The sequence below is a fragment of the Oncorhynchus nerka genome, linkage group LG10, assembly GCF_034236695.1.
Source record: "Oncorhynchus nerka isolate Pitt River linkage group LG10, Oner_Uvic_2.0, whole genome shotgun sequence".
Classification (NCBI taxonomy): domain Eukaryota; kingdom Metazoa; phylum Chordata; class Actinopteri; order Salmoniformes; family Salmonidae; genus Oncorhynchus; species Oncorhynchus nerka.
Genome location: NC_088405.1, coordinates 3257052 through 3282848, shown reverse-complemented (window position 1 = coordinate 3282848; position 25797 = coordinate 3257052). Strand labels below are relative to the sequence as shown.

Here is a 25797-nt window from a genome sequence, read left to right as displayed (position 1 = left end):
ACTCGTTTTGCCAGATTGGCTCCACATTTGACTCGTTTAGCCAAGATTGGCTCTACGTTCGACTCGTTTAGCCAGGTTGGCTCTACGTTCGACTTATTTAGCCTGATTGGCTCTACATTTGACTTGTTTAGTCTGATTGGCTCTACGTTCGACTCATTTATCCAAGATTGGCTCTACGTTTGACTAGTTTAGCTAGATTGGCTCTACGTTCGACTAGTTTAGCCAGATTGGCTCTACGTTCGACTAGTTTAGCCAGATTGGCTCTACGTTCGACTCGTTTAGCCTGATTGGCTCTACGTTTGACTTGTTTAGCCTGATTGGCTCTACGTTCGACTCATTTAGCCAAGATTGGGTCTATGTTCGACTAGTTTAGACTGGCTGGTTCTGTAAGAAGGAGAGGTAAAGAGAGAGACAGAGTTCAGCTAGATGGGGCTAAACTTTACCATCACACTGATCCAGGACAACTGCGTTATCATCAGCAAAACATCTTGTGCCTGAAATGTTACCATAGTCAAATATTGGCCCTTCCAGCAATGTCACAATATCCATCCGATTGATCTTAGTCAGGACCTCTGTAAGGGAATCCGCTAAAGTGAAACAGAAACAGGCAAACTGGTTAATACACTACATACAGCAATACACAACACTGTTACATCCTACCCACGTTCTAAACAAAACAACACTATTACATCCTACCCACGTTCTAAACAAAACAACACTATTACATCCTACCCACGTTCTGAACAAAACAACACTATTACATCCTACCCACGTTTCTATTAAACACAAAACAACACTACATCCTACACGTTCTAAACAAAACAACCTATTACCTCCTACCCACGTTCTAAACAAAACAACACTATTATTACACGTTCTAAACAACCTATTACATCCCCACGTTCTAAACAAAACAACACTATTAACACGTTCTAAACAAAACAACACTATTACACCCACGTTCTAAACAACACTATTACATCCTTAAACAAACAAAAACAACACTATTACAGCCTAAACAAAACAAAACAACCTACAACAACACTATTACGTTCTAAACAAAACAACACTATTACATCCTCCCACCCACGTTCTAAACAAAACAACACTATTACATCCTACCCACGTTCTAAACAAAACAACACTATTACATCCTACCCACGTTCTAAACAAAACAACACTATTACATCCTACCCATGTTCTAAACAAAACAAAACAACACTATTACCACCTACCCACGTTCTAAACAAAACAACACTGTTACCTCCCACCCACGTTCTAAACAAAACAACACTATTACATCCTACCCACGTTCTAAACAAAACAACACTGTTACATCCTACCCACGTTCTAAACAAAACAAAACAACACTATTACATCCGACCCACGTTCTAAACAAAACAACACTATTACATCCTACCCACGTTCTAAACAAAACAACACTATTACATCCTACCCACGTTCTAAACAAAACAACACTATTACATCCTACCCACGTTCTAAACAAAACAACACTATTACATCCTACCCACATTCTAAACAAAACAACACTATTACATCCTACCCACATTCTAAACAAAACAAAACAACACTATTACATCCTACCCACGTTCTAAACAAAACAACACTGTTACACCCTACCCACGTTCTAAACAAAACAACACTATTACATCCTACCCACGTTCTAAACATTTACATTTAAGTAATTTAGCAGACGCTCTTATCCAGAGCGACTTACAAATTGGTGCGTTCACCTTATGACAAAACAACACTATTACATCCTACCCACGTTCTAAACAAAACAACACTATTACATCCTACCCACGTTCTAAACATTTACATTTAAGTCATTTAGCAGACGCTCTTATCCAGAGCGACTTACAAATTGGTGCGTTCACCTTATGACAAAACAACACTATTACCACCTACCCACGTTCTAAACAAAACAACACTATTACATTTACATTTACATTTACATTTAAGTCATTTAGCAGACGCTCTTATCCAGAGCGACTTACAAATTGGTGCTTTCACCTTATGACATCCAGTGGAACAGCCACTTTACAATAGTGCATCTAAATCTTTTAAGGGGGGAGGGAGGGGGAGAAGGATTACTTTATCCTATCCTAGGTATTCCTTAAAGAGGTGGGGTTTCAGGTGTCTCCGGAAGGTGGTGATTGACTCCGCTGTCCTGGCGTCGTGAGGGAATTACATCCTACCCACGTTCTACAGTCAGACAGGGCTGGTTCTCTACAGTCAGACAGGGATGGTTCTCTACGGTCAGACAGGGCTGGTTCTCTACAGTCAGACAGGGCTGGTTCTCTACAGTCAGACAGGGCTGGTTCTCTACAGTCAGACAGGGATGGTTCTCTACAGTCAGACAGGGCTGGTTCTCTACAGTCAGACAGGGCTGGTTCTCTATAGTCAGACAGGGCTGGTTCTCTATAGTCAGACAGGGCTGGTTCTCTACAGTCAGACAGGGCTGGTTCTCTACAGTCAGACAGGGCTGGTTCTCTATAGTCAGACAGGGCTGGTTCTCTATAGTCAGACAGGGCTGGTTCTCTACAGTCAGACAGGGCTGGTTCTCTACAGTCAGACAGGGATGGTTCTCTACAGTCAGACAGGGCTGGTTCTCTATAGTCAGACAGGGCTGGTTCTCTATAGTCAGACAGGGCTGGTTCTCTACAGACAGGGCTGGTTCTCTACAGTCAGACAGGGCTGGTTCTCTATAGTCAGACAGGGCTGGTTCTCTATAGTCAGACATGGCTGGTTCTCTACAGACAGGGCTGGTTCTCTACAGTCAGACAGGGCTGGTTCTCTATAGTCAGACAGGGCTGGTTCTCTACAGTCAGACCTGAGACAGCTCTGTGTAGAGTAATGACCTGAGACAGCTCTGTGTAGAGTAATGACCTGAGACAGCTCTGTGTAGAGTAATGACCTGGGACAGCTCTGTGTAGAGTAATGACCTGAGACAGCTCTGTGTAGTCAAACGACACCGCTGGTTCTGCTCACACTGCCCTACCCTGTGCTCTGACCTCTTTCTGCCTTCTCTCTCCAGATGAAATCTCGCGTCTTGTGACGGCCGGCCGCCCAACAACCTGCCAGCTTGACCCTATCCCCTCCTCTCTTCTCCAGACCATTTCCGGAGACCTTCTCCCTTACCTCACCTCGCTCATCAACTCATCCCTGACCGCTGGCTACGTCCCTTCCGTCTTCAAGAGAGCGAGAGTTGCACCCCTTCTGAAAAAACCTACACTCGATCCCTCCGATGTCAACAACTACAGACCAGTATCCCTTCTTTCTTTTCTCTCCAAAACTCTTGAACGTGCCGTCCTTAGCCAGCTCTCCCGCTATCTCTCTCAGAATGACCTTCTTGATCCATATCAGTCAGGTTTCAAAACTAGTCATTCAACTGAGACTGCTCTTCTCTGTATCACGGAGGCGCTCCGCACTGCTAAAGCTAACTCTCTCTCCTCTGCTCTCATCCTTCTAGACCTATCGGCTGCCTTCGATACTGTGAACCATCAGATCCTCCTCTCCACCCTCTCCGAGTTGGGCATCTCCGGCGCGGCCCACGCTTGGATTGCGTCCTACCTGACAGGTCGCTCCTACCAGGTGGCGTGGCGAGAATCCGTCTCCACACCACGTGCTCTCACCACTGGTGTCCCCCAGGGCTCTGTTCTAGGCCCTCTCCTATTCTCGCTATACACCAAGTCACTTGGCTCTGTCATAACCTCACATGGTCTCTCCTATCATTGCTATGCAGACGACACACAATTAATCTTCTCCTTTCCCCCTTCTGATGACCAGGTGGCGAATCGCATCTCTGCATGTCTGGCAGACATATCAGTGTGGATGACGGATCACCACCTCAAGCTGAACCTCGGCAAGACGGAGCTGGACTGCCCGTTCCATGATCTCGCCATCACGGTTGTCAACTCCATTGTGTCCTCCTCCCAGAGCGCTAAGAACCTTGGCGTGATCCTGGACAACACCCTGTCGTTCTCAACTAACATCAAGGCGGTGGCCCGTTCCTGTAGGTTCATGCTCTACAACATCCGCAGAGTACGACCCTGCCTCACACAGGAAGCGGTGCAGGTCCTAATCCAGGCACTTGTCATCTCCCGTCTGGATTACTGCAACTCGCTGTTGGCTGGGCTCCCTGCCTGTGCCATTAAACCCCTACAACTCATCCAGAACGCCGCAGCCCGTCTGGTGTTCAACCTTCCCAAGTTCTCTCACGTCACCCCGCTCCTCCGCTCTCTCCACTGGCTTCCAGTTGAAGCTCGCATCCGCTACAAGACCATGGTGCTTGCCTACGGAGCTGTGAGGGGAACGGCACCTCAGTACCTCCAGGCTCTGATCAGGCCCTACACCCAAACAAGGGCACTGCGTTCATCCACCTCTGGCCTGCTCGCCTCCCTACCACTGAGGAAGTACAGTTCCCGCTCAGCCCAGTCAAAACTGTTCGCTGCTCTGGCCCCCCAATGGTGGAACAAACTCCCTCACGACGCCAGGACAGCGGAGTCAATCACCACCTTCCGGAGACACCTGAAACCCCACCTCTTTAAGGAATACCTAGGATAGGATAAAGTAATCCCGCTCACCCCCCCCCCTTAAAAGATTTAGATGCACTACTGTTCCACTGGATGTCATAAGGTGAATGCACCAATTTGTAAGTCGCTCTGGATAAGAGCATCTGCTAAATGACTTAAATGTAAAATGTAAATGTAGTAATGACCTGAGACAGCTCTGTGTAGAGTACTGACCTGAGACAGCTCTGTGTAGAGTAATGACCTGAGACAGCTCTGTGTAGAGTAATGACCTGAGACAGCTCTGTGTAGAGTAATGACCTGAGACAGCTCTGTGTAGTGCCCTGTGCGGTGCTACTGTTTTCAGTAGTGACTAGTTATATAAAACAAGCCTTCAATTCAGGGAGGAAATGGGATACCTACTTGTGGCATTTTTACCATCTCTGCTAACCCATTTCTTTAAAAGCATGAAACTCTGAGTGGTCAGAGAGTTGGGGTTATCCACGCGGATGTGATTGATCTCATCTACGGAGAAATCCATTTCCCTGGCAAGCTCTGAAACAGAAACACATTAAATATGGATTAGACTCCTCTCCTCCCTGTTCTCTCCCCCCTCCCTCCTCTCCTCTCCTCTCCTCTCCTCTCCTCTCCTCTCCTCTCCTCCCTCTCCTCTCCCCCTCCTCTCCTCTCCTCTCCTCTCCTCTCCTCTCCTCTCATCTCCTGTCTTCATTTCCTTTTCTTTACCTCCTCTCCCCTCTTTTCCTCTCCTCTTATCTCCCCTCCTCTCCTCTCCTCTCCTCTCTCTCCTCTCCTCTCCTCTCCTCTCCTCTCCTCCCTCTCCCTCTCCCCCTCCTCTCCTCTCCTCTCCTCTCCTCTCATCTCCTGTCTTCATTTCCTTTTCTTTACCTCCTCTCCCCTCTTTTCCTCTCCTCTTATCTCCCCTCCTCTCTTTTCCTCTTCTGCCTTCATTTTTTTTTGCTATCGTCTCCTCTTCTCTTTCCTCTCCTCTCCTTCCCCCTCCTGCCTTTGTTTCCTTTGCTTTCCTCTCCTCCTCTCTTTCCTCCCCTCCTCTCTTTTCCTCTCTTGCCTTCATTTGTTTGCTATCCTCTCCTCCTCTCTTTCCTCCCCTCCTCTCTTTCCTCCCCTCCTCTCCTTCCTCCTCCTGTCTTTGTTTCCTTTGCTTTCCTCTCCTCCTCTCTTTCCTTTCCTCCTCTCCTTCCCCCTCCTGTCTTTGTTTCCTTTGCTTTCCTCTCCTCCTCTCTTTCCTTTCCTCCTCTTCCCCAGACAGATATGTACGTAATGCCGCAGTGCAGGCGGGGAGGTGACTCTCCCCCAGACAGATATGTACGTAATGCCGCAGTGCAGGCAGGGAGGTGACTCTCCCCCAGACAGATATGTACGTAATGCCGCAGTGCAGGCAGGGAGGGGAGCTGGGCACACTGCCATGACACTCCCTTTCCCTCCTGATAAAAATGACAGTAATCTCTAGATGGAACAGACTACACAGATGAAGTCCTGCCCAGCTCAGTCATCAACAGGAACAGTATGGTGTCACAATCTGAAATCTCCGATGTATTCTAGCCATCTCCAGTCAGTGTGTGTGGCTGGTACGTTACGTCACTGCAGAAGAAGAGAGACTGCCATTCTACTGCTGTCCTCCAGGGGGAGACATGCTACTGTGTTCTTACCAGTCCAGCTCAGACCCAGATGATCTGCCACTATGGCCATCCGCAGGTCAGTCCTCTCACAGGGGCTCTGAGGGCCTGGTGGGGATGAGGGGGCAGACAGCACCATGTTATCATCTCATCACTGTGTATTTATGAGAAACAGAACATGCCTTTTTCTGGCCAAATTCTCCTCATCAATTTCAGAGGTCTCTGGATAGTAAGATCATAGTAAACGCTCTACATTTTGGAGTACTTGGCTGCACCATTCCACATCAGAAGCCAGATAGTAACAGGTAGAATTGTGAGGATCCAATGGCAAGACAAAGGCACATAGACAAGTTCCAGGAGCAGACTAGTATCTGTTGTTGAGTGGGTGTTAGGCATGTAACCAGCCAGTCTACCAGGCAATCAAACCATCACAGAAACAAAACCACCCCAATTCACATGTCACTAGCTCTATAGTGTGGAGCTTGGTGTTCAAGGCCAAACGTGTTTCAGAGTGAAATGAAAGTAGACATGCCAGTAACCTGTGTACGCTGGAGGAGACTGGACCACGGTCACCTGTCTGATACTGCTATTCTACTATACTGATACAGACTCAGCACAGCTCTACACAAGCCAGACTACTCATCTGTACAGTGCTCTGGTCACTATCATGCTGCAGCACCTGACTACTATTTCCTACTTTTCTTCCTGAATCTGGTCGGACAGTTAATACATCTCCTAAGTCTGGTCGGACAGTTAATACATCTCCTAAGTCTGGTTGGACAGTTCATACATCTCCTAAGTCTGGTTGGACAGTTCCTACATCTCCTAAGTCTGGTTGGACAGTTCATACATCTCCTAAGTCTGGTTGGACAGTTCCTACATCTCCTAAGTCTGGTTGGACAGTTAATACATCTCCTAAGTCTGGTTGGACAGTTCATACATCTCCTAAGTCTGGTTGGACAGTTAATACATCTCCTAAGTCTGGTTGGACAGTTCCTACATCTCCTAAGTCTGGTTGGACAGTTCATACATCTCCTAAGTCTGGTTGGACAGTTCATACATCTCCTAAGTCTGGTTGGACAGGACACAGAGATGACAGAATGACAGCTGCAGTTAAGTCACATCACAGCCAATCACAACAGCTCATGCACTAAAGATCAAGAAGTGTAACGTTTTACAGGCTTGGTCTCCATGATGTTGGCCATGTTGGACCCTGCAACCTGACTGCAATCCTTCTCCTTTCCTGCAGGCGGCCTACTGCTCCTCCTCTCCTCCTTCCATCTCCTTCTCGTCTTCTCTCTGCCGGCCTGCTCAAACTCTGCTCTCACGTCTCTACAAGACCTGGACGTAGTAGTGGACCTGGATGTAGTAGTGGACCTGGATGTAGTAGTGGTCCTGGATGTAGTAGTGGACCTGGATGTAGTAGTAGACCTGGATGTAGTAGTGGACCTGGATGTAGTAGTGGACCTGGATGTAGTAGTGGTCCTGGATGTAGTAGTGGACCTGGATGTAGTAGTAGACCTGGATGTAGTAGTGGACCTGGATGTAGTAGTAAATCTGGATGTAGTAGTAAATCTGGATGTAGTAGTAGACCTGGATGTAGTAGTGGACCTGGATGTAGTAGTAAATCTGGATGTAGTAGTGGTCCTGGATGTAGTAGTGGTCCTGGATGTAGTAGTGGACCTGGATGTAGTAGTAGACCTGGACGTAGTAGTAGACCTGGATGTAGTAGTAAATCTGGATGTAGTAGTGGTCCTGGATGTAGTAGTGGTCCTGGATGTAGTAGTAAATCTGGATGTAGTAGTAGACCTGGACGTAGTAGTAGACCTGGATGTAGTAGTAAATCTGGATGTAGTAGTGGTCCTGGATGTAGTAGTGGACCTGGATGTAGTAGTAGACCTGGATGTAGTAGTAGACCTGGATGTAGTAGTAAATCTGGATGTAGTAGTGGTCCTGGATGTAGTAGTAGACCTGGATGTAGTAGTAAATCTGGATGTAGTAGTGGACCTGGATGTAGTAGTGGACCTGGATGTAGTAGTAAATCTGGATGTAGTAGTGGACCTGGATGTAGTAGTAAATCTGGATGTAGTAGTGGACCTGGATGTAGTAGTGGACCTGGATGTAGTAGTGGACCTGGATGTAGTAGTGGACCTGGATGTAGTAGTAGACCTGGATGTAGTAGTAAATCTGGATGTAGTAGTGGTCCTGGATGTAGTAGTGGACCTGGATGTAGTAGTGGACCTGGATGTAGTAGTGGACCTGGATGTAGTAGTAAATCTGGATGTAGTAGTGGTCCTGGATGTAGTAGTGGACCTGGATGTAGTAGTAGACCTGGATGTAGTAGTGGTCCTGGATGTAGTAGTGGACCTGGATGTAGTAGTGGACCTGGATGTAGTAGTAAATCTGGATGTAGTAGTAAATCTGGATGTAGTAGTGGTCCTGGATGTAGTAGTGGACCTGGATGTAGTAGTAGACCTGGATGTAGTAGTGGTCCTGGATGTAGTAGTGGACCTGGATGTAGTAGTGGACCTGGATGTAGTAGTAAATCTGGATGTAGTAGTGGACCTGGATGTAGTAGTAGACCTGGATGTAGTAGTGGACCTGGATGTAGTAGTAAATCTGGATGTAGTAGTGGACCTGGATGTAGTAGTGGTCCTGGATGTAGTATTGGGCTTAAATATATTGAAGGAGGAGCACTGAGAGGCTTCTGATATTGATGTGATATCTTCATTATCAGTTAATTTTTCTCTTCATTGGCAACATGGTCTAAACTATCTACTGTCTAGCTACTTACAGATGTAGTTTTCCCACTGAAGCATGTTGTGTTCTGTCCTGCTATTGATCTGCTGCTAGAGGCCACACCTGACCTGTTGTTATCTGCTGCTAGAGGCCACACCTGACCTGTTGTTATCTGATGTGCTGCTAGAGGCCACACCTGACCTGTTGTTATCTGATCTGCTGCTAGAGGCCACACCTGACCTGTTGTTATCTGCTGCTAGAGGCCATACCTGACCTGTTGTTATCTGATCTGCTGCTAGAGGCCACACCTGACCTGTTGTTATCTGCTGCTAGAGGCCACACCTGACCTGTTGTTATCTGATCTGCTGCTAGAGGCCACACCTGACCTGTTGTTATCTGATCTGCTGCTAGAGGCCACACCTGACCTGTTGTTATCTGCTGCTAGAGGCCACACCTGACCTGTTGTTATGTGCTGCTAGAGGCCACACCTGATCTGTTGTTATCTGCTGCTAGAGGCCACACCTGACCTGTTGTTATCTGCTGCTAGAGGCCACACCTGACCTGTTGTTATCTGCTGCTAGAGGCCATACCTGACCTGTTGTTATCTGCTGCTAGAGGCCACACCTGACCTGTTGTTATCTGATCTGCTGCTAGAGGCCACACCTGACCTGTTGTTATCTGCTGCTAGAGGCCACACCTGACCTGTTGTTATCTGATCTGCTGCTAGAGGCCACACCTGACCTGTTGCTATCTGCTGCTAGAGGCCACACCTGACCTGTTGTTATCTGATCTGCTGCTAGAGGCCACACCTGACCTGTTGTTATCTGCTGCTAGAGGCCACACCTGACCTGTTGTTATGTGCTGCTAGAGGCCACACCTGACCTGTTGTTATCTGCTGCTAGAGGCCACACCTGACCTGTTGTTATCTGCTGCTAGAGGCCACACCTGACCTGTTGTTATCTGCTGCTAGAGGCCACACCTGACCTGTTGTTATCTGATCTGCTGCTAGAGGCCACACCTGACCTGTTGTTATCTGCTGCTAGAGGCCATACCTGACCTGTTGTTATCTGCTGCTAGAGGCCATACCTGACCTGTTGTTATCTGCTGCTAGAGGCCACACCTGACCTGTTGTTATCTGATCTGCTGCTAGAGGCCACACCTGACCTGTTGTTATCTGCTGCTAGAGGCCACACCTGACCTGTTGTTATCTGCTGCTAGAGGCCACACCTGACCTGTTGTTATCTGCTGCTAGAGGCCACACCTGACCTGTTGTTATCTGCTGCTAGAGGCCACACCTGACCTGTCTTTAGATACACTACCTGTCACTTGGCCCATTCTACTCCTCTCCTTCACTCCCAACCTGCTTCCTCTCTGACTCTGATTCTGTCCTGATTACAAGGGAACCCTCTTCACTGGAATTCCCTGGCAACAGGTTGTGGAACTACATGTTTAGCATTCTGCTTTCTCACAGGAATTATTTGACTGAATATTAGAGTTATAGTTGCTTTAACTGGTAACCTGGACCTGCATATTTTCACCTGAACCAGTCCTGTACTGGCCTACGGAGCTGTGAGGGGAACGGCACCTCAGTACCTCCAGGCTCTGATCAGGCCCTACACCCAAACAAGGGCACTGCGTTCATCCACCTCTGGCCTGCTCGCCTCCCTACCACTGAGGAAGTACAGTTCCCGCTCAGCCCAGTCAAAACTGTTCGCTGCTCTGGCCCCCCAATGGTGGAACAAACTCCCTCACGACGCCAGGACAGCGGAGTCAATCACCACCTTCCGGAGACACCTGAAACCCCACCTCTTTAAGGAATACCTAGGATAGGATAAAGTAATCCTTCTCACCCCCCTTAAAAGACTTAGATGCACTATTGTAAAGTGGCTGTTCCACTGGATGTCATAAGGTGAAAGCACCAATTTGTAAGTCGCTCTGCTAAATGACTTAAATGTAAATGTAAATGTTATTGCTGGACTCTTGACAGAGACAGAGCTCTCTTTACTGTTCTCCTCCAGCCTGCTGAAGGCTGCCTCCACCCTGTTCTCCTCCAGTCTCCTGAAGGCTACCTCCACCCTGTTCTCCTCCAGCCTGCTGAAGGCTGCCTCCACCCTGTTCTCCTCCACCATGTTCTCCTCCAGCCTGCTGAAGGCTACCTCCACCCTGTTCTCCTCCAGCCTGCTGAAGGCTGCCTCCACCCTGTTCTCCTCCAGCCTGCTGAAGGCTGCCTCCACCCTGTTGTCCTCCAGTCTCCTGAAGGCTACCTCCACCCTGTTCTCCTCCACCATGTTCTCCTCCAGCCTGCTGAAGGCTACCTCCACCCTGTTCTCCTCCAGCCTCCTGAAGGCTGCCTCCACCCTGTTCTCCTCTACCATGTTCTCCTCCAGCCTGCTGAAGGCTGCCTCCACCCTGTTCTCCTCCACCATGTTCTCCTCCAGCCTGCTGAAGGCTGCCTCCACCCTGTTCTCCTCCAACATGTTCTCCTCCAGCCTGCTGAAGGCTGCCTCCACCCTGTTCTCCTCCAGCCTGCTGAAGGCTACCTCCACCCTGTTCTCCTCCAGCCTGCTGAAGGCTGCCTCCACCCTGTTCTCCTCCAGCCTGCTGAAGGCTGCCTTCACCCTGTTCTCCTCCACCATGTTCTCCTCCAGCCTGCTGAAGGCTGCCTCCACCCTGTTCTCCTCCAGCCTGCTGAAGGCTGCCTCCACCCTGTTCTCCTCCAACATGTTCTCCTCCAGCCTGCTGAAGGCTGCCTCCACCCTGTTCTCCTCCAGTCTCCTGAAGGCTACCTCCACCCTGTTCTCCTCCAGCCTGCTGAAGGCTGCCTCCACCCTGTTGTCCTCCAGTATGCTGAAGGCTACCTCCACCCTGTTCTCCTCCAGTATGCTGAGGGCTGCCTCCATCCTGTTCTCCTCGAGTATGCTGAAGGCTACCTCCACCCTGTTCTCCTCCAGTCTCCTGAAGGCTACCTCCACCCTGTTCTCCTCCAGCCTGCTGAAGGCTGCCTCCACCCTGTTCTCCTCCAGCCTGCTGAAGGCTGCCTCCACCCTGTTCTCCTCCAGCCCGCTGAAGGCTGCCTCCACCCTGTTGTCCTCCAGTCTCCTGAAGGCTACCTCCACCCTGTTCTCCTCCAGCCTGCTGAAGGCTATCTCCATCCTGTTCTCCTCCAGCCTGCTGAAGGCTGCCTCCACCCTGTTCTCCTCCACCATGTTCTTCTCCAGCCTGCTTAAGGCTGCCTCCACCCTGTTCTCCTCCAGTCTCCTGAAGGCTACCTCCACCCTGTTCTCCTCCAGCCTGCTGAAGGCTGCCTCCACCCTGTTCTCCTCCAGACTGCTGAAGGCTACCTCCACCCTGTTCTCCTCCAGCCTGCTGAAAGCTGCCTCCAATCTGCTGACCTGTTGTAGAGTGGGCTCCGAGGAAGACAGCAGACTGAATAATATACTCCCAGGCTGGATGAGGTTAGCATGGAGGTTAGGGGTTACCTCTGGCATGTTATGGTTGATACTGCTGTTCCCTGTTAGAGGTGCTGAACCATAGTCTAGGCTCTGTTACGCCTGTCTCTCTCTACTCCAGTCTATATCTGTCTGTTGGGAACTGGCTGAGGCTCTAGACTCGTCTGAATCCATTGAAAGGGAAAGGGAGATACCTAGTCAGTTGTACAACTGAATGCATTCAAATGAAATGTGTCTTCCGCATTTAACCCAATCGCTCTGAATCAGAGACGTGTGGGGGGCTGCCATAATCGATATCCACGTCTTCGGCGCCAGTGGAACACCTGCCTTAATCAGGAGCAGAATGACAGATTTGTACTTTGTCAGGGATTTGATCCAGCAACCTTTCAGTTACTGGCCCAACGCTCTAGCCACTAGGCTCCATTGCCGAAGATGTCTTGAAGTCAATTTTAAGGGTGGAGAATTTAGAGGCAACATTGGAGTCTTTTGACTTGACACCATTGTTATGCTCTGAAAGCCAGGGGCTGGTGTGGTGCTCTGAATGGTACTACCAGGGTGTGGTGCTCTGAATGGTACTACCAGGGTGTGGTGTGGTGCTCTGAATGGTACTGCCAGGGTGTGGTGCTCTGAATGGTACTACCAGGGTGTGGTGCTCTGAATGGTACTACCAGGGTGTGGTGCTCTGAATGGTACTACCAGGGTCTGGTGTGGTGCTCTGAATGGTAATGCCAGGGTGTGGTGTGGTGCTCTGAATGGTACTGCCAGGGTGTGGTGCTCTGAATGGTACTACCAGGGTGTGGTGCTCTGAATGGTAATGCCAGGGTGTGGTGTGGTGCTCTGAATGGTACTACCAGGGGCTGGTGTGGTGCTCTGAATGGTACTGCCAGGGGCTGGTGTGGTGCTCTGAATGGTACTGCCAGGGTGTGGTGCTCTGAATGGTACTACCAGGGTGTGGTGTGGTGCTCTGAATGGTACTGCCAGGGTGTGGTGCTCTGAATGGTACTACCAGGGTGTGGTGCTCTGAATGGTACTACCAGGGTGTGGTGCTCTGAATGGTACTACCAGGGTCTGGTGTGGTGCTCTGAATGGTAATGCCAGGGTGTGGTGTGGTGCTCTGAATGGTACTGCCAGGGTGTGGTGCTCTGAATGGTACTGCCAGGGTGTGGTGTGGTGCTCTGAATGGTACTGCCAGGGGCTGGTGTGGTGCTCTGAATGGTACTGCCAGGGGCTGGTGTGGTGCTCTGAATGGTACTACCAGGGTGTGGTGCTCTGAATGGTACTACCAGGGGCTGGTGTGGTGCTCTGAATGGTACTGCCAGGGGCTGGTGTGGTGCTCTGAATGGTACTACCAGGGTGTGGTGCTCTGAATGGTACTGCCAGGGTGTGGTGTGGTGCTCTGAATGGTACTGCCAGGGTGTGGTGTGGTGCTCTGAATGGTACTGCCAGGGGCTGGTGTGGTGCTCTGAATGGTACTGCCAGGGTGTGGTGCTCTGAATGGTACTGCCAGGGTGTGGTGCTCTGAATGGTACTGCCAGGGTGTGGTGCTCTGAATGGTACTGCCAGGGTGTGGTGCTCTGAATGGTACTACCAGGGTGTGGTGCTCTGAATGGTACTGCCAGGGTGTGGTGCTCTGAATGGTACTGCCAGGGTGTGGTGCTCTGAATGGTACTGCCAGGGTGTGGTGTGGTGCTCTGAATGGTACTGCCAGGGTGTGGTGTGGTGCTCTGAATGGTACTACCAGGGGCTGGTGCTCTGAATGGTACTGCCAGGGGCTGGTGTGGTGCTCTGAATGGTACTGCCAGGGTGTGGTGCTCTGAATGGTACTGCCAGGGTGTGGTGCTCTGAATGGTACTGCCAGGGGCTGGTGTGGTGCTCTGAATGGTACTGCCAGGGTGTGGTGCTCTGAATGGTACTGCCAGGGGCTGGTGTGGTGCTCTGAATGGTACTGCCAGGGGCTGGTGTGGTGCTCTGAATGGTACTGCCAGGGTGTGGTGCTCTGAATGGTACTGCCAGGGGCTGGTGTGGTGCTCTGAATGGTACTGCCAGGGTGTGGTGCTCTGAATGGTACTACCAGGGTGTGGTGCTCTGAATGGTACTACCAGGGTGTGGTGCTCTGAATGGTACTACCAGGGTGTGGTGCTCTGAATGGTACTACCAGGGTGTGGTGCTCTGAATGGTACTACCAGGGTGTGGTGCTCTGAATGGTACTACCAGGGTGTGGTGCTCTGAATGGTACTACCAGGGTGTGGTGCTCTGAATGGTACTACCAGGGTGTGGTGCTCTGAATGGTACTGCCAGGGTGTGGTGCTCTGAATGGTACTACCAGGGTGTGGTGCTCTGAATGGTACTACCAGGGGCTGGTGTGGTGCTCTGAATGGTACTACCAGGGGCTGGTGTGGTGCTCTGAATGGTACTGCCAGGGGCAGTGGTCTGAAAGACAGTCAGGGACTTGATATTCTGGAGGGGCCTCTACCCAGTCAGGGGCTGGTCTAACAGGGGCCTCATTACAGGCCTTTACGCAGTCAGGTGCTAGTCTAATTGCGGCCTCATTAGAGGCCTCTACCCAGTCAGGGGCTAGTCTAACAGGGGCCTCATTAGAGGATTCTACCCAGTCAGGGGATAGTCTAATTGGGGCCTCATTAGAGGCCTCTACCCAGTCAGGGGCTAGTCTAACAGGGGCCTCATTAGAGGCCTTTACCCCATGTCTGTGACATGATTACAACTGACCTTATCCCCAATGACCTAGTCCCTTACGCCCCCTGACATCCCTTCAGAGTTATGCTCACCAATCTGAAAAAACTGCAGTCTTTCTTCAACAATATCCCGCTTGCTCATGTCAATCGCACCACTGCGAGTCATCTCAAACATCTTCCCTTCATGGAAGGGGAAAGGGTTTGGCTCGCTAGTTGGCGTGGTGCTATCATCGGTCGGGGTTCTGGCAGGGGTCGTGTCTGGGGTCGTGGCCTGTGATCTGTCGTCTGCTGCCAGTCCAAACGGCTTCGGCTCGTCGTCTTTTATCCTGGCGTCAACCACTTCATTGTCTCCTCCTATACTGGACCAGGGGTCAAAGTCCAGACCTTTAGTAGCAACAGTTTTAAACGGAGAGTCAAACGCCTCCTCTAGCTTGTAACTAAAGTACGTATCAGAAAACCCATCGTTGTCCTTCTGGCCCTGAGAGCTGGCCTCGTCTGTTTTTATGTCAACTGGATCACTTTTAGCTTGAGCCTTTCTGCATTCCTCCTCCGGTGTTTTTTCCTCTTCAATGGCCTCTAGTTTGGTCTGACTGAAGGAGCGGTCGCAGGACCGGAGCATGCTCTCTGAGGTCCACACGTCCTTCCTGCTGTCCGGCAGGCTGAAGGGTTTAGTGTCCATCTCACACAGACCATCATCCTCATCCTGCATGTCATACCCATCCAGGGAGTCGATCTCAGTAGCGTCAGTGTCATGAGAGAACTCTGCCGTCGTGGCGATAGAACAGTCTGTTATGGACTGGTCATTTCCATTCTGTTCAGAGTCATACTCCTCTGTTTTACCAGCTTCATACGTTCCATTAGTTCTGTTTGTTCCTGGCTCTTTGCCGTTTCTATCCTGTGTTGTGGATTTGGACCCATTCTTGAGCTCCTGCTCCTGCCCCTCTGAGATCTTAAAGGTGTATTTCTTAAAGGAGATGGGCTGGAAGACAGACTCATCGTCACTAGAGTCACTGTCGTCAGTCCCGGGGGGGACTGGGGAGGGGGGCTGGACTCTGATGATGGGCTCCGTGAGGTGTTTATCATGCTCTTCCTGGAGGTTGACCTCCATCATCTCCATTTCTGCCTCAGAGGAACCAGATGATCCCTTCTTCTTCTTCTCAGGGCTGGACTGCTCAGAGTCCAGGGGAGGCGGAGGGGGGAACTGGATGTATGCTACTCCTTTGTCTTTAGGTGTCTGTCCAGCCTGGTGGTTTCCATTCTTAAGGTCAGCTGCTGTGACATTAGGTGTCTCTGGTCTGAAGTCCTTGAAGGAAAATACCTGGCCCTGCTCCTCCTCTGAGGAGTCCTCAGAGACCTCTGGGATAGGGCTAGGCTGGAAGGGAGTGAAGCCCAGGATGGAGTCTGGTGTTCTGGAGGTGAGGTCATAGCTGATCTCCTCTGAGCTAGGGGTCTCTGGGGTGAGGGGACTCTTCCCTGAGCTGTCTATGAAAGATACCTGCTCTAGCGTGTCATCGTCAGGACTGGCCTGAGGCGACGAGGGCTGTTTCTGTTTGTACAGTACTCCTCCTCTGCCCTCTCTCTCTCCCTGCCTACCCACCTGGACACTCACATAGACAGGTAACGTTTTGATGCCTTTGAAGTTTTCTCTGGTGGTGGTTGTCTCTGGCGCTAATCTCTCTTGTATTTCTCTTGTACAAGTGTCACGCACATTGTTCAAGTTAGAATCTTTTGGTGCATTATCTAATATTTCAAGAGATGTGTCTGTTAGTTCTTCTGCCTTTGTAGGGCTTGTTACTGGGCTGACCTGCATTCTGTTCTTATTTAGTATGGGGATTTGGGATATCTTTTCAAATGGCTTAGTTATTGTGTCTTGTTTTGGTTTCTCTGACTGATCGCTGTCTGAGTGACTAGACACAGACCTGACTGGGATCTGGGACTCTGTCTTTTTTCTAAGATTCTTGTTTTGTGCAACCCCATGGTCTTTAGACACAGGTTCAGAATGAGCAACCCTATTGGTTGTGGGACTTGATGCAACATGTTTGGAAGGAGAATCCCTCATAGAAACGTGTTCTTTTTCAACTTCCCCACTGTTCTCCTTGGGTGTGTCATGTGTAGGACTATGTGATGGTGGCCCCTTTACACCCTTACTAATACCAATGACCTGACTCTCCTGGCTCAATGGGCTTGTTTTCTCTGATTCTTTATCAGTCTGACCTGTTAGGTGTTTTTGGGCTGTGGTGTATGGTAGGTTCTTATTAGGCAGTTTGTCTCCTGACTGTTTTGGGGCAGCTGGTGAGACAACTGACTTACTGCTATTGGAGGCAGGTCCTTTCAGTTTCTCTGGAGTCTTTTTAAAAGGACTTCCTTCCTCTGTGGCCTCAGACCCTTTAGTTGTCTTTCCTCCAGTGAACAGTTGATTCATTGGCAGCTTGTTCTCCTGCAGCCTGCTGACTGGGGGTGTGGACTGTACTAGCTCAGGACTACTCTTATCTTGGTTCTGAGCCTCTGATTCGAACTTCATCCTAACAGAGCTCACTCTAGAGAAGGAGGCTTTAACCTGGTTTGGCTCAGACCGTTCCTCTACCTTTGTCTGCTGTTCGGATGTATCCTCACTGAAGCGGGAGAGAACAGCTCTCTCTGGACTGTTGGGTAGACTAGAGGTCCTCCTCTCAGTCGTACTACTGAGCAGTTTGTTCCCCCTTCCCTTGCCCCACTCCTCTCCCTCTGCCCTGGCTTTTTGCTGGGTTTTCTCTGGGCTATTACAGGTGGAGCTGGGCCCAGACCTGGTCTCCCTGGGGTCTCTCTTTGGAGGCTTTTTCTCCGGGGATTGCAGCTCGTCGTTCAGTTTCTCAGTTTTGTCACGGAAAAACTGAGAGACCTCGCTTAGTTTCTCCTCGGCTTCCTTGACAGTTTGATCCACGCGGTCCTCGTAGATGAGCTTCTCTCTGTTCCTGTCCAGCTTGTCCTCAGTGAAACGCATCCACACTGCATGTTTTGGGCTGCCTGGCTCTGTGGTGTAATGCAACACTGTCACTTTGTCAAACTTGTCATCCTTATGAGAACATTTACCTGACTTAGAGTATGTATCCTTTGATGACTTGAAAGTGAACTCTTTCCTGGGCACGGCCTCTTTCTCACCGTAATCACTCTCTTCCCCATGCGACTCTGAGGTAATTCGGTGTGTTTGGTGGTCAGCCATAGAATCTTCTGTATCAGAGTGGGATATGTCTAGTTTCTCAGAACGTAGCATCTTCTCAGCGAACCTGTAAGACTCTCCCCTGAGTTCAGAGAGCTCGTCATCGTGATACTCTACAGAGTGCTGGCTGAGCAGTTTGAGAGCTTTGTAGGAGTCATCGGCCATGAGCTGAGCGGAGCTGGGCCGGCTGTCATTGGCAGTAAGCTCCTCCCCTTCCTGCGGCGCCTCGTCGTAATCAGGCATTTCTTGGATTCTGTGGTCTCCTTTATAGAAATAAGAGTCTGGAATCTTCTTGGTCTCCCTGATAATCACCTCAGTTGGTTGGAATGTGTTTCCTTCTTTTTCTATGTGAACCTCCATTATTCTTTTGGCTTTAGTGTCATTATCAATGAACCTGGGGGTGAGTTCATCCCCTTTGACAGAGTCCTGGCCAGCCTTGTGCTCAAACAGTCCAGCAAGTTCTTTGGAGGGGTCCCTTCCGGACTGGAATGCTTTCATGATGTCTCTGACTGACATGGTCTCCTCGATCCTCTCCGAGCCGTCTTTCAGCTGCGGCTTGTGGTAAACCATGCGCGTCGTGGTGGTGATGTGGGTCTCCTCTTTGAGCCTCATGCTCTTGCTAACGACAGAGTCAGAGTCGTCACACACTTTGATCTGGAATGATTTGACTTTGTCTTTGATGGAGGCGGCGGAGGCCTCTGGTTCAATGCAGGCCGGCGATGCTGAGGCTGCCTCCTCCATCTGCACCTCACAGGGTTCGTCTGGGTGCTCGTAGCTCCTGATATGGACCACCTCGGTCCTAGTCTCGGTGATGCAGGGGGATGGGGTCAGTGAAGGGGGGTTTGGGCCCGGTGCTCTCTGCACTTTGGGGGGCTGAAGGAGTCTTTTCACTCCTGGTTTCAAAGCCGCTGTCTGACAGAGGACTCTTATCCTGCTCATGAGATAAGTCCTCTGGTGACTCCAATATGGTGTCAGGTCCATAATATGACTCTGCTAGTTTACATAAGTCTTTCTCAGAGGCAGAGGTACGCATGCCTGGAGGAGGCATCTTGAGTTTTTTTAGTTTCTGTTTGTCCTCCCCTTCTCTTTTTGCCTCCTCATATCTGCTCTTCATCTCGGCCATCTTAGAAAGAGAACTAGCACCTATGTCATTGGCCAGGTAGTCAACAACCTTGGCTAAATTCAACTCTTTACTGGGCATAGACTGGGGCCTAAAGGAGAGGGTGTTAGCGTCAAACGGAGGGTGAAATAATTCCTTAGCACTTTGCTGGGCTTCCTCTAACTCATCTTTAGAGAACTCCTCCCACTCCTCCTCTACAGGCTTCCCTCTACAGGCTTGACTATCACTCACCACATCCTTGGTCAGTATCTCACTGACTTTAACTAGATCCTCCTTCACTTTCTCTACTATGGTGAAGGGCTCCTCATCCTCCATCTTAGGCTCTTTAGGGGTCTGAGACTGAACATTCCTGGCTGTTCTGGGGACAGTCTGCAAGATGGCCGTCATCCTGATCAGGTCCTCCTTCATATCGGCCACGTCTTTCAGGATGTCCTGATTGGAGGATAGGGAGGAGGGTGGGGTTAGAGTGAGCCCTGGGGGGGTGATGTAAGGAGGGGACTTCACTGCCGTCTTTGACCTGCGAGAGTCTGCAGGCGACATCTTCAGCGACCCAGGCCCTTTTTTCATTGGGGACTCGGTCGCAGCATTGAGAAAAGAGTATACAGGTACAGTCATTGTATTGGATGTTGCTGAGGTGGTGGAAGAGGTTTGAGACCTCATAGAGCCGTAGACAGAAGTTGAGGTGTTAGATCTCCGTGACGACACTGATTTGAGTGTTCCGTACCCTGAAGAGTTAAATGTCCTTTCAGCCTCATTTATAGCTGCACTGACACTGGAAGTGGCGGTGTGAGTGGTGGTCTGTATCCTCTCCTGCAGACTGCTAGACCTATCAGAGAGCAAACAGGAGCAGGGGGAGGAGGACTGAGAAGAAGAGGCGTACTTCATAGGAGAAACTAATCCATTCACCATAGCAGAGGGTTCTGAGGAGTGGGCTGGTGAGGACAGCGAGGGGAGGGCCTTCCCCTTAGATGTAGCTGAAGTAGTGGACAGGCCAGGAATGGTTCTGACAGGGGAGGAGGATGAGGAGGACAGACCAGCGATGGTTCTGACAGGGGAGGAGGATGAGGAGGACAGACCAGCGATGGTTCTGACAGGGGAGGAGGATGAAGACGACAGGACTGATTTGAAGGGTAAGGTGTACATGTTGGCTGTGCATTTGGGAGATTCGGGTTGAGTCATGGTTGATCTATCTGGAACAGACCCTGTGTTAGAGGCTGGGGTGGTCCTGGAAGAAAATGGGGTGGATAGTCCTTTAATGAAGACAGGATCTGCTCCAGGTTTAGAGGAAGAGGACACCAGACTGGCAGAGACCTGGACCGGGTACTGGGCCTGCTGTACAACAGTCTTAATAGGGGAGGCCATAGTTCTATAGGATCTGACAGGTAAAGAAGCTATGTCGCCAGAGGACTTGACTGAATGTGGCGGTGAGGCTCCGAGGGTGGATTTGATTGGAGAGGCGGAGGAGAGCAACCAGACGGACTTCAGTGGCGATGCAGATGGTGTGTTGGACGGTGAGCCTGAGAGGGAGCCCAGTCCACTCCTTGCTTGGACAGTGTGGGGAAGAGGCGCAGTCGACCATGCCGGGTAAGATCTTGTTGAAAAGACAGGTTTGTGAGTGTAACCAGCAGGCAGTGTTCTTGCTGTGCTTCGCTCAACTGTTTCTTTAAATAAAGCAAAATGAAATCCAACAGAAATCCAACAGAAAATGGTTGAAAAAACAGAGAGACCAGAGGGAAAACATGTGTCAGTGACGCTTCTGTTATCAAGGGAGGAAGAACAATGCTGTGATGAAGAGTTGAAATGGGAAATGATGGAGCCGTAAAAGGAAACATGATCCACTATGATCCATGGTTACGACAACGTTACACAGCAAAGATGGAAAAGAAGCCCAACGAAGCACAGACAGCAAAACAATCACTAAGACCAGGACAAAACTAAACATAACCATGGCAACAAGACAAAATACACAGAATAACATCACACTGTTCTCTGTGCACGTTGGGCTGTGCTACATTCCTCTGACTAGCAGATCCATCTGTGTCTTTTATCTGTTCGGTCTGATGTTCCACCTTTCCATTATTCCCCAATGAGGGTGGTTCTGACAAAAACAGAGGTGAACACTATACAGAAGCCTCCATCTGTCTGTATCACAGCAAGACACATGGCAGAACGCAGCTCTAGGTTTTCAGCTCCATGATATCTCTACATGTCGTGCAAGACTGAGAACCCTTAGTGACAAGCGCCTACGGTGGAGACTGTAGCAGCTGAGAGAAAGTCAGTAGTGACCTTCCATGCATTTCCATACCACAGAAAGGAAAAGCTATACAATCACAAAGCCAATCATTATGGGAGTCAATCAAAGCCAAATCTGTATGGCGCGATTTGAGTTATTTTATTGCCGGTGAAAAAATAATATCTTAAATGATAAAAAAACACGTTGTGGGCAAGCACAGCACAGTAAGTTAAAATACGAATCAAACCAAACCATGCAAAGTAAACCATGTCAGAAACGAGCATGTGGACTTACAATACAAGTTATGTAGGTGAGAATATGCAGATATCACATATAAAATATGTACTAGCTATAATCTGTATTACTCACTCAATATGTTAATGCAAATCAACTCCAAGCAGATTATTATTGTTATAGAAGTTAGTGAAAATGTCTCACTCACTCGTGGCGGGCTCGGCGAGATAGCTGTAACGCTTACGTAAAGCTAGAGATGTAAAGGTATGACGTCGTTCGGGCTTTTCAGTCTGCAACAACAACACAACATCCTATCAGTTCTCTGTTAGAAGATGGATTACCTGACATTACCTGACTACTCAACTCGTCAGATCAATAGGATCTGAAATGTAGGGTTTTATCTCTGGGTCAACTCGTCAGATCAATAGGATCTGAAATGTAGGGTTTTATCTCTGGGTCAACTCGTCAGATCAATAGGATCTGAAATGTAGGGTTTTATCTCTGGGTCAACTCGTCAGATCAATAGGATCTGAAATGTAGGGTTTTATAACGGACAGTAAATGGTTGCAGCTATCTCTGGGTTTACTGACTGTGTCTCTTCTAAGAACTGTGATAATTAAACTGGCCCGTGTTACTACAACATTGTTACATTAAAACACCACACATCCTTAACGGTAGCCTACTAACAACGTATGTAAAGGAAATCAACCATGGATTGATTTCCTTTGGCTTATTGGTAGAAAAGTGTTCTTCTTCAAATCTAAGCAGTAAATCACCAACAGCTCTGCAAGGTTAACTTAAGAGTGTTTTCCTAAAGGGACAGATCAGGGGACATGGGTGGATGGGTAGAGGTAGAGCCAAGGGTTTACATTGTGACACATCATGCAGTATGTAGATGCAGACAGTTCAGAAGCCTCACAAAAGCAGAGCTAGATGAACCAATGGGAGCAGCAGAGGACACAGAGCAGTGCCTTATTGGACAGCTAGGTCACCAGAGAAGCACAGCCATGGAGGGACAGGGGTAAAGGTCACCAGGGTACTGTATATTACCTCTTCATCTGGGTCTGACTCCATTTCCTTGGGTTCCCAAGATGCATTGCAGAAACAGGTGGAATAAGGAGGGGAATGGACAGGATGTGAAAAGGAGTGATTGACAGAAACAGTTAGAGAAGCCACCGCAAAGCCAAATCCAACACTTACAGCAGATTAGAAGCCACAGAAACCACGGCAACAACCACAAAGTCAGCCAGTTGAAAAGAACAAGGCACCAAAGCATGAAGTCCCAAATCAGATGGGAGATTTGGTTGGCTAGGAAACAGCCAAAGATAACCACTATGAAGCTCAAAACAGATAAAAGACACACTCAGGCAGCACTTCACCTCTAACATACTGCTCTATCCCCCTGAATGAGGATGGGATGATATGAAACACAGCCATCACAACAGCTGAGTGCTTACCTTCTTCAGCGCAGGTAGGGTGATGTTCAGGTTACACACGGCCGTCTGGGGAAGACCCTTAGCGGTCTTAGTGGTCTCCTTCAGGAATGTCAGACGGCCACACGGCTCCTGGCTGTTGTCTCTGACCTAGAGAGGAACCAAAGCATTTAGGGGATACTCGCTACATGAACGAATGCACACAGTTTACGGCTCTTAATGCTATAGATCAACCCTACTACTGACTGTGATGTCAGGAAACCTCTATCCTAAGAGTTCCTGAGGGTAAGATTAGTTCATGAAGGGAGAGCACTCATTAAAGTGCGGGGGGGATCAATTGGCAGATCAATGGGAGGCAGGATGGAACGAGGTTATGGCCTCCGGGCCTTGTTCTAAAGCTGTTTGTTCCAATCAGTACTGGTTCCGTTGCAGCTTCCTACCCAGGCCATGACTCAGTGGAGAACATCAAGCAGCTTCCTACCCAGGCCATGACTCAGTGGAGAACATCAAGCAGCCTCCTACCCAGGCCATGACTCAGTGGAGAACATCAAGCAGCCTCCTACCCAGGCCATGACTCAGTGGAGAACATCAAGCAGCCTCCTACCCAGGCCATGAGTCAGTGGAGAACATCAAGCAGCCTCCTACCCAGGCCATGAGTCAGTGGGGAACATCAAGTAGCCTCCTACCCAGGCCATGACTCAGTGGAGGACATCAAGACAGTAGTATAGTATGTGTACCTTCACACAGAAAGGAAGCCGGTTCTCCTTGAATGCGTAGAAGTTGAGCACCAGTAGCTGTCCAGCCTTGGTCAGAGGAGCTAAGTTACCATAGCAGTCCACATAGATGGGCCTCCCCTCCAGAACCTAGGAGACAACAGCATAATGACATCCTGATCACACAGCTTGGTCTAACCATACAGTGTTCAAGTCATTCTAGAATCATGTATGGTGTAGGAATACATTTCCCAGCATTGTGATGGATGAGAGCAGGAGATGTACATAGGAAGTGAAGGCAGCAGGTGAAACCCACCTCGATGTCTTTGCTCCTGGCCACCTCCTCAAAGTTCTCCTGCTGTTCCAGGGTTTTGTCCACCTTGTCGTCTGTCATACAGAAGCAGCGCAGGCGGGACTCCATAGGGTCGTTCATCTTGGCGAACACCACGAACTTGGCCATGTAAGGAACACAGATGAGCTCTCTGTACAGCTGGGTGGCAAGGCCTACAGTCTCTGGGATCTGGTGGCAGTCAGCAAGCCAGAACCTGCAACACACACAGGACAGATACAGGTTAGCAACACACACAGGACAGAGGACAAGGATCTGTAGTATAATAACACTGAGAATACCTCATGTCATCTGTAGTATAATAACACTGAGAATACCTCATGTCATCTATAGTATAACACTGAGAATACCTCATGTCATCTATAGTATAATAACACTGAGAATACCTCATGTCATCTGTAGTATAATAACACTGAGAATACCTCATGTCATCTGTAGTATAATAACACTGAGAATACCTCATGTCATCTGTAGTATAATAACACTGAGAATACCTCATGTCATCTATAGTATAATAACACTGAGAATACCTCATGTCATCTATAGTATAATAACACTGAGAATACCTCATGTCATCTATAGTATAATAACACTGAGAATACCTCATGTCATCTGTAGTATAATAACACTGAGAATACCTCATGTCATCTATAGTATAACACTGAGAATACCTCATGTCATCTATAGTATAATAACACTGAGAATACCTCATGTCATCTGTAGTATAATAACACTGAGAATACCTCATGTCATCTGTAGTATAATAACACCGAGAATACCTCATGTCATCTATAGTATAATAACACTGAGAATACCTCATGTCATCTATAGTATAATAACACTGAGAATACCTCATGTCATCTATAGTATAATAACACTGAGAATACCTCATGTCATCTGTAGTATAATAACACTGAGAATACCTCATGTCATCTGTAGTATAATAACACTGAGAATACCTCATGTCATCTATAGTATAATAACACTGAGAATACCTCATGTCATCTGTAGTATAATAACACTGAGAATACCTCATGTCATCTGTAGTATAATAACACTGAGAATACCTCATGTCATCTGTAGTATAATAACACTGAGAATACCTCATGTCATCTGTAGTATAATAACACTGAGAATACCTCATGTCATCTATAGTATAATAACACTGAGAATACCTCATGTCATCTATAGTATAATAACACTGAGAATACCTCATGTCATCTATAGTATAATAACACTGAGAATACCTCATGTCATCTGTAGTATAATAACACTGAGAATACCTCATGTCATCTATAGTATAACAGAATACCTCATGTCATCTATAGTATAATAACACTGAGAATACCTCATGTCATCTGTAGTATAATAACACTGAGAATACCTCATGTCATCTGTAGTATAATAACACCGAGAATACCTCATGTCATCTATAGTATAATAACACTGAG

At 48.7% G+C, this 25797-nt stretch overlaps 1 protein-coding gene across 1 annotated transcript in view; it reads right to left on the bottom strand.

Annotated features, from left to right (window-relative positions):
- ank3b (ankyrin 3b) overlaps positions 1-25797 on the bottom strand; it is a 236231-nt gene that overhangs the window by 21772 nt on the left and 188662 nt on the right. The window contains 10 exon segments of the mRNA XM_065022916.1: positions 444-587; positions 4956-5087; positions 6221-6295; positions 15162-19084; positions 19086-21045; positions 22060-22141; positions 22902-22928; positions 23309-23434; positions 24022-24147; positions 24314-24542. Of these exon segments, the coding sequence (XP_064878988.1) occupies positions 444-587; positions 4956-5087; positions 6221-6295; positions 15162-19084; positions 19086-21045; positions 22060-22141; positions 22902-22928; positions 23309-23434; positions 24022-24147; positions 24314-24542 (6824 nt within the window).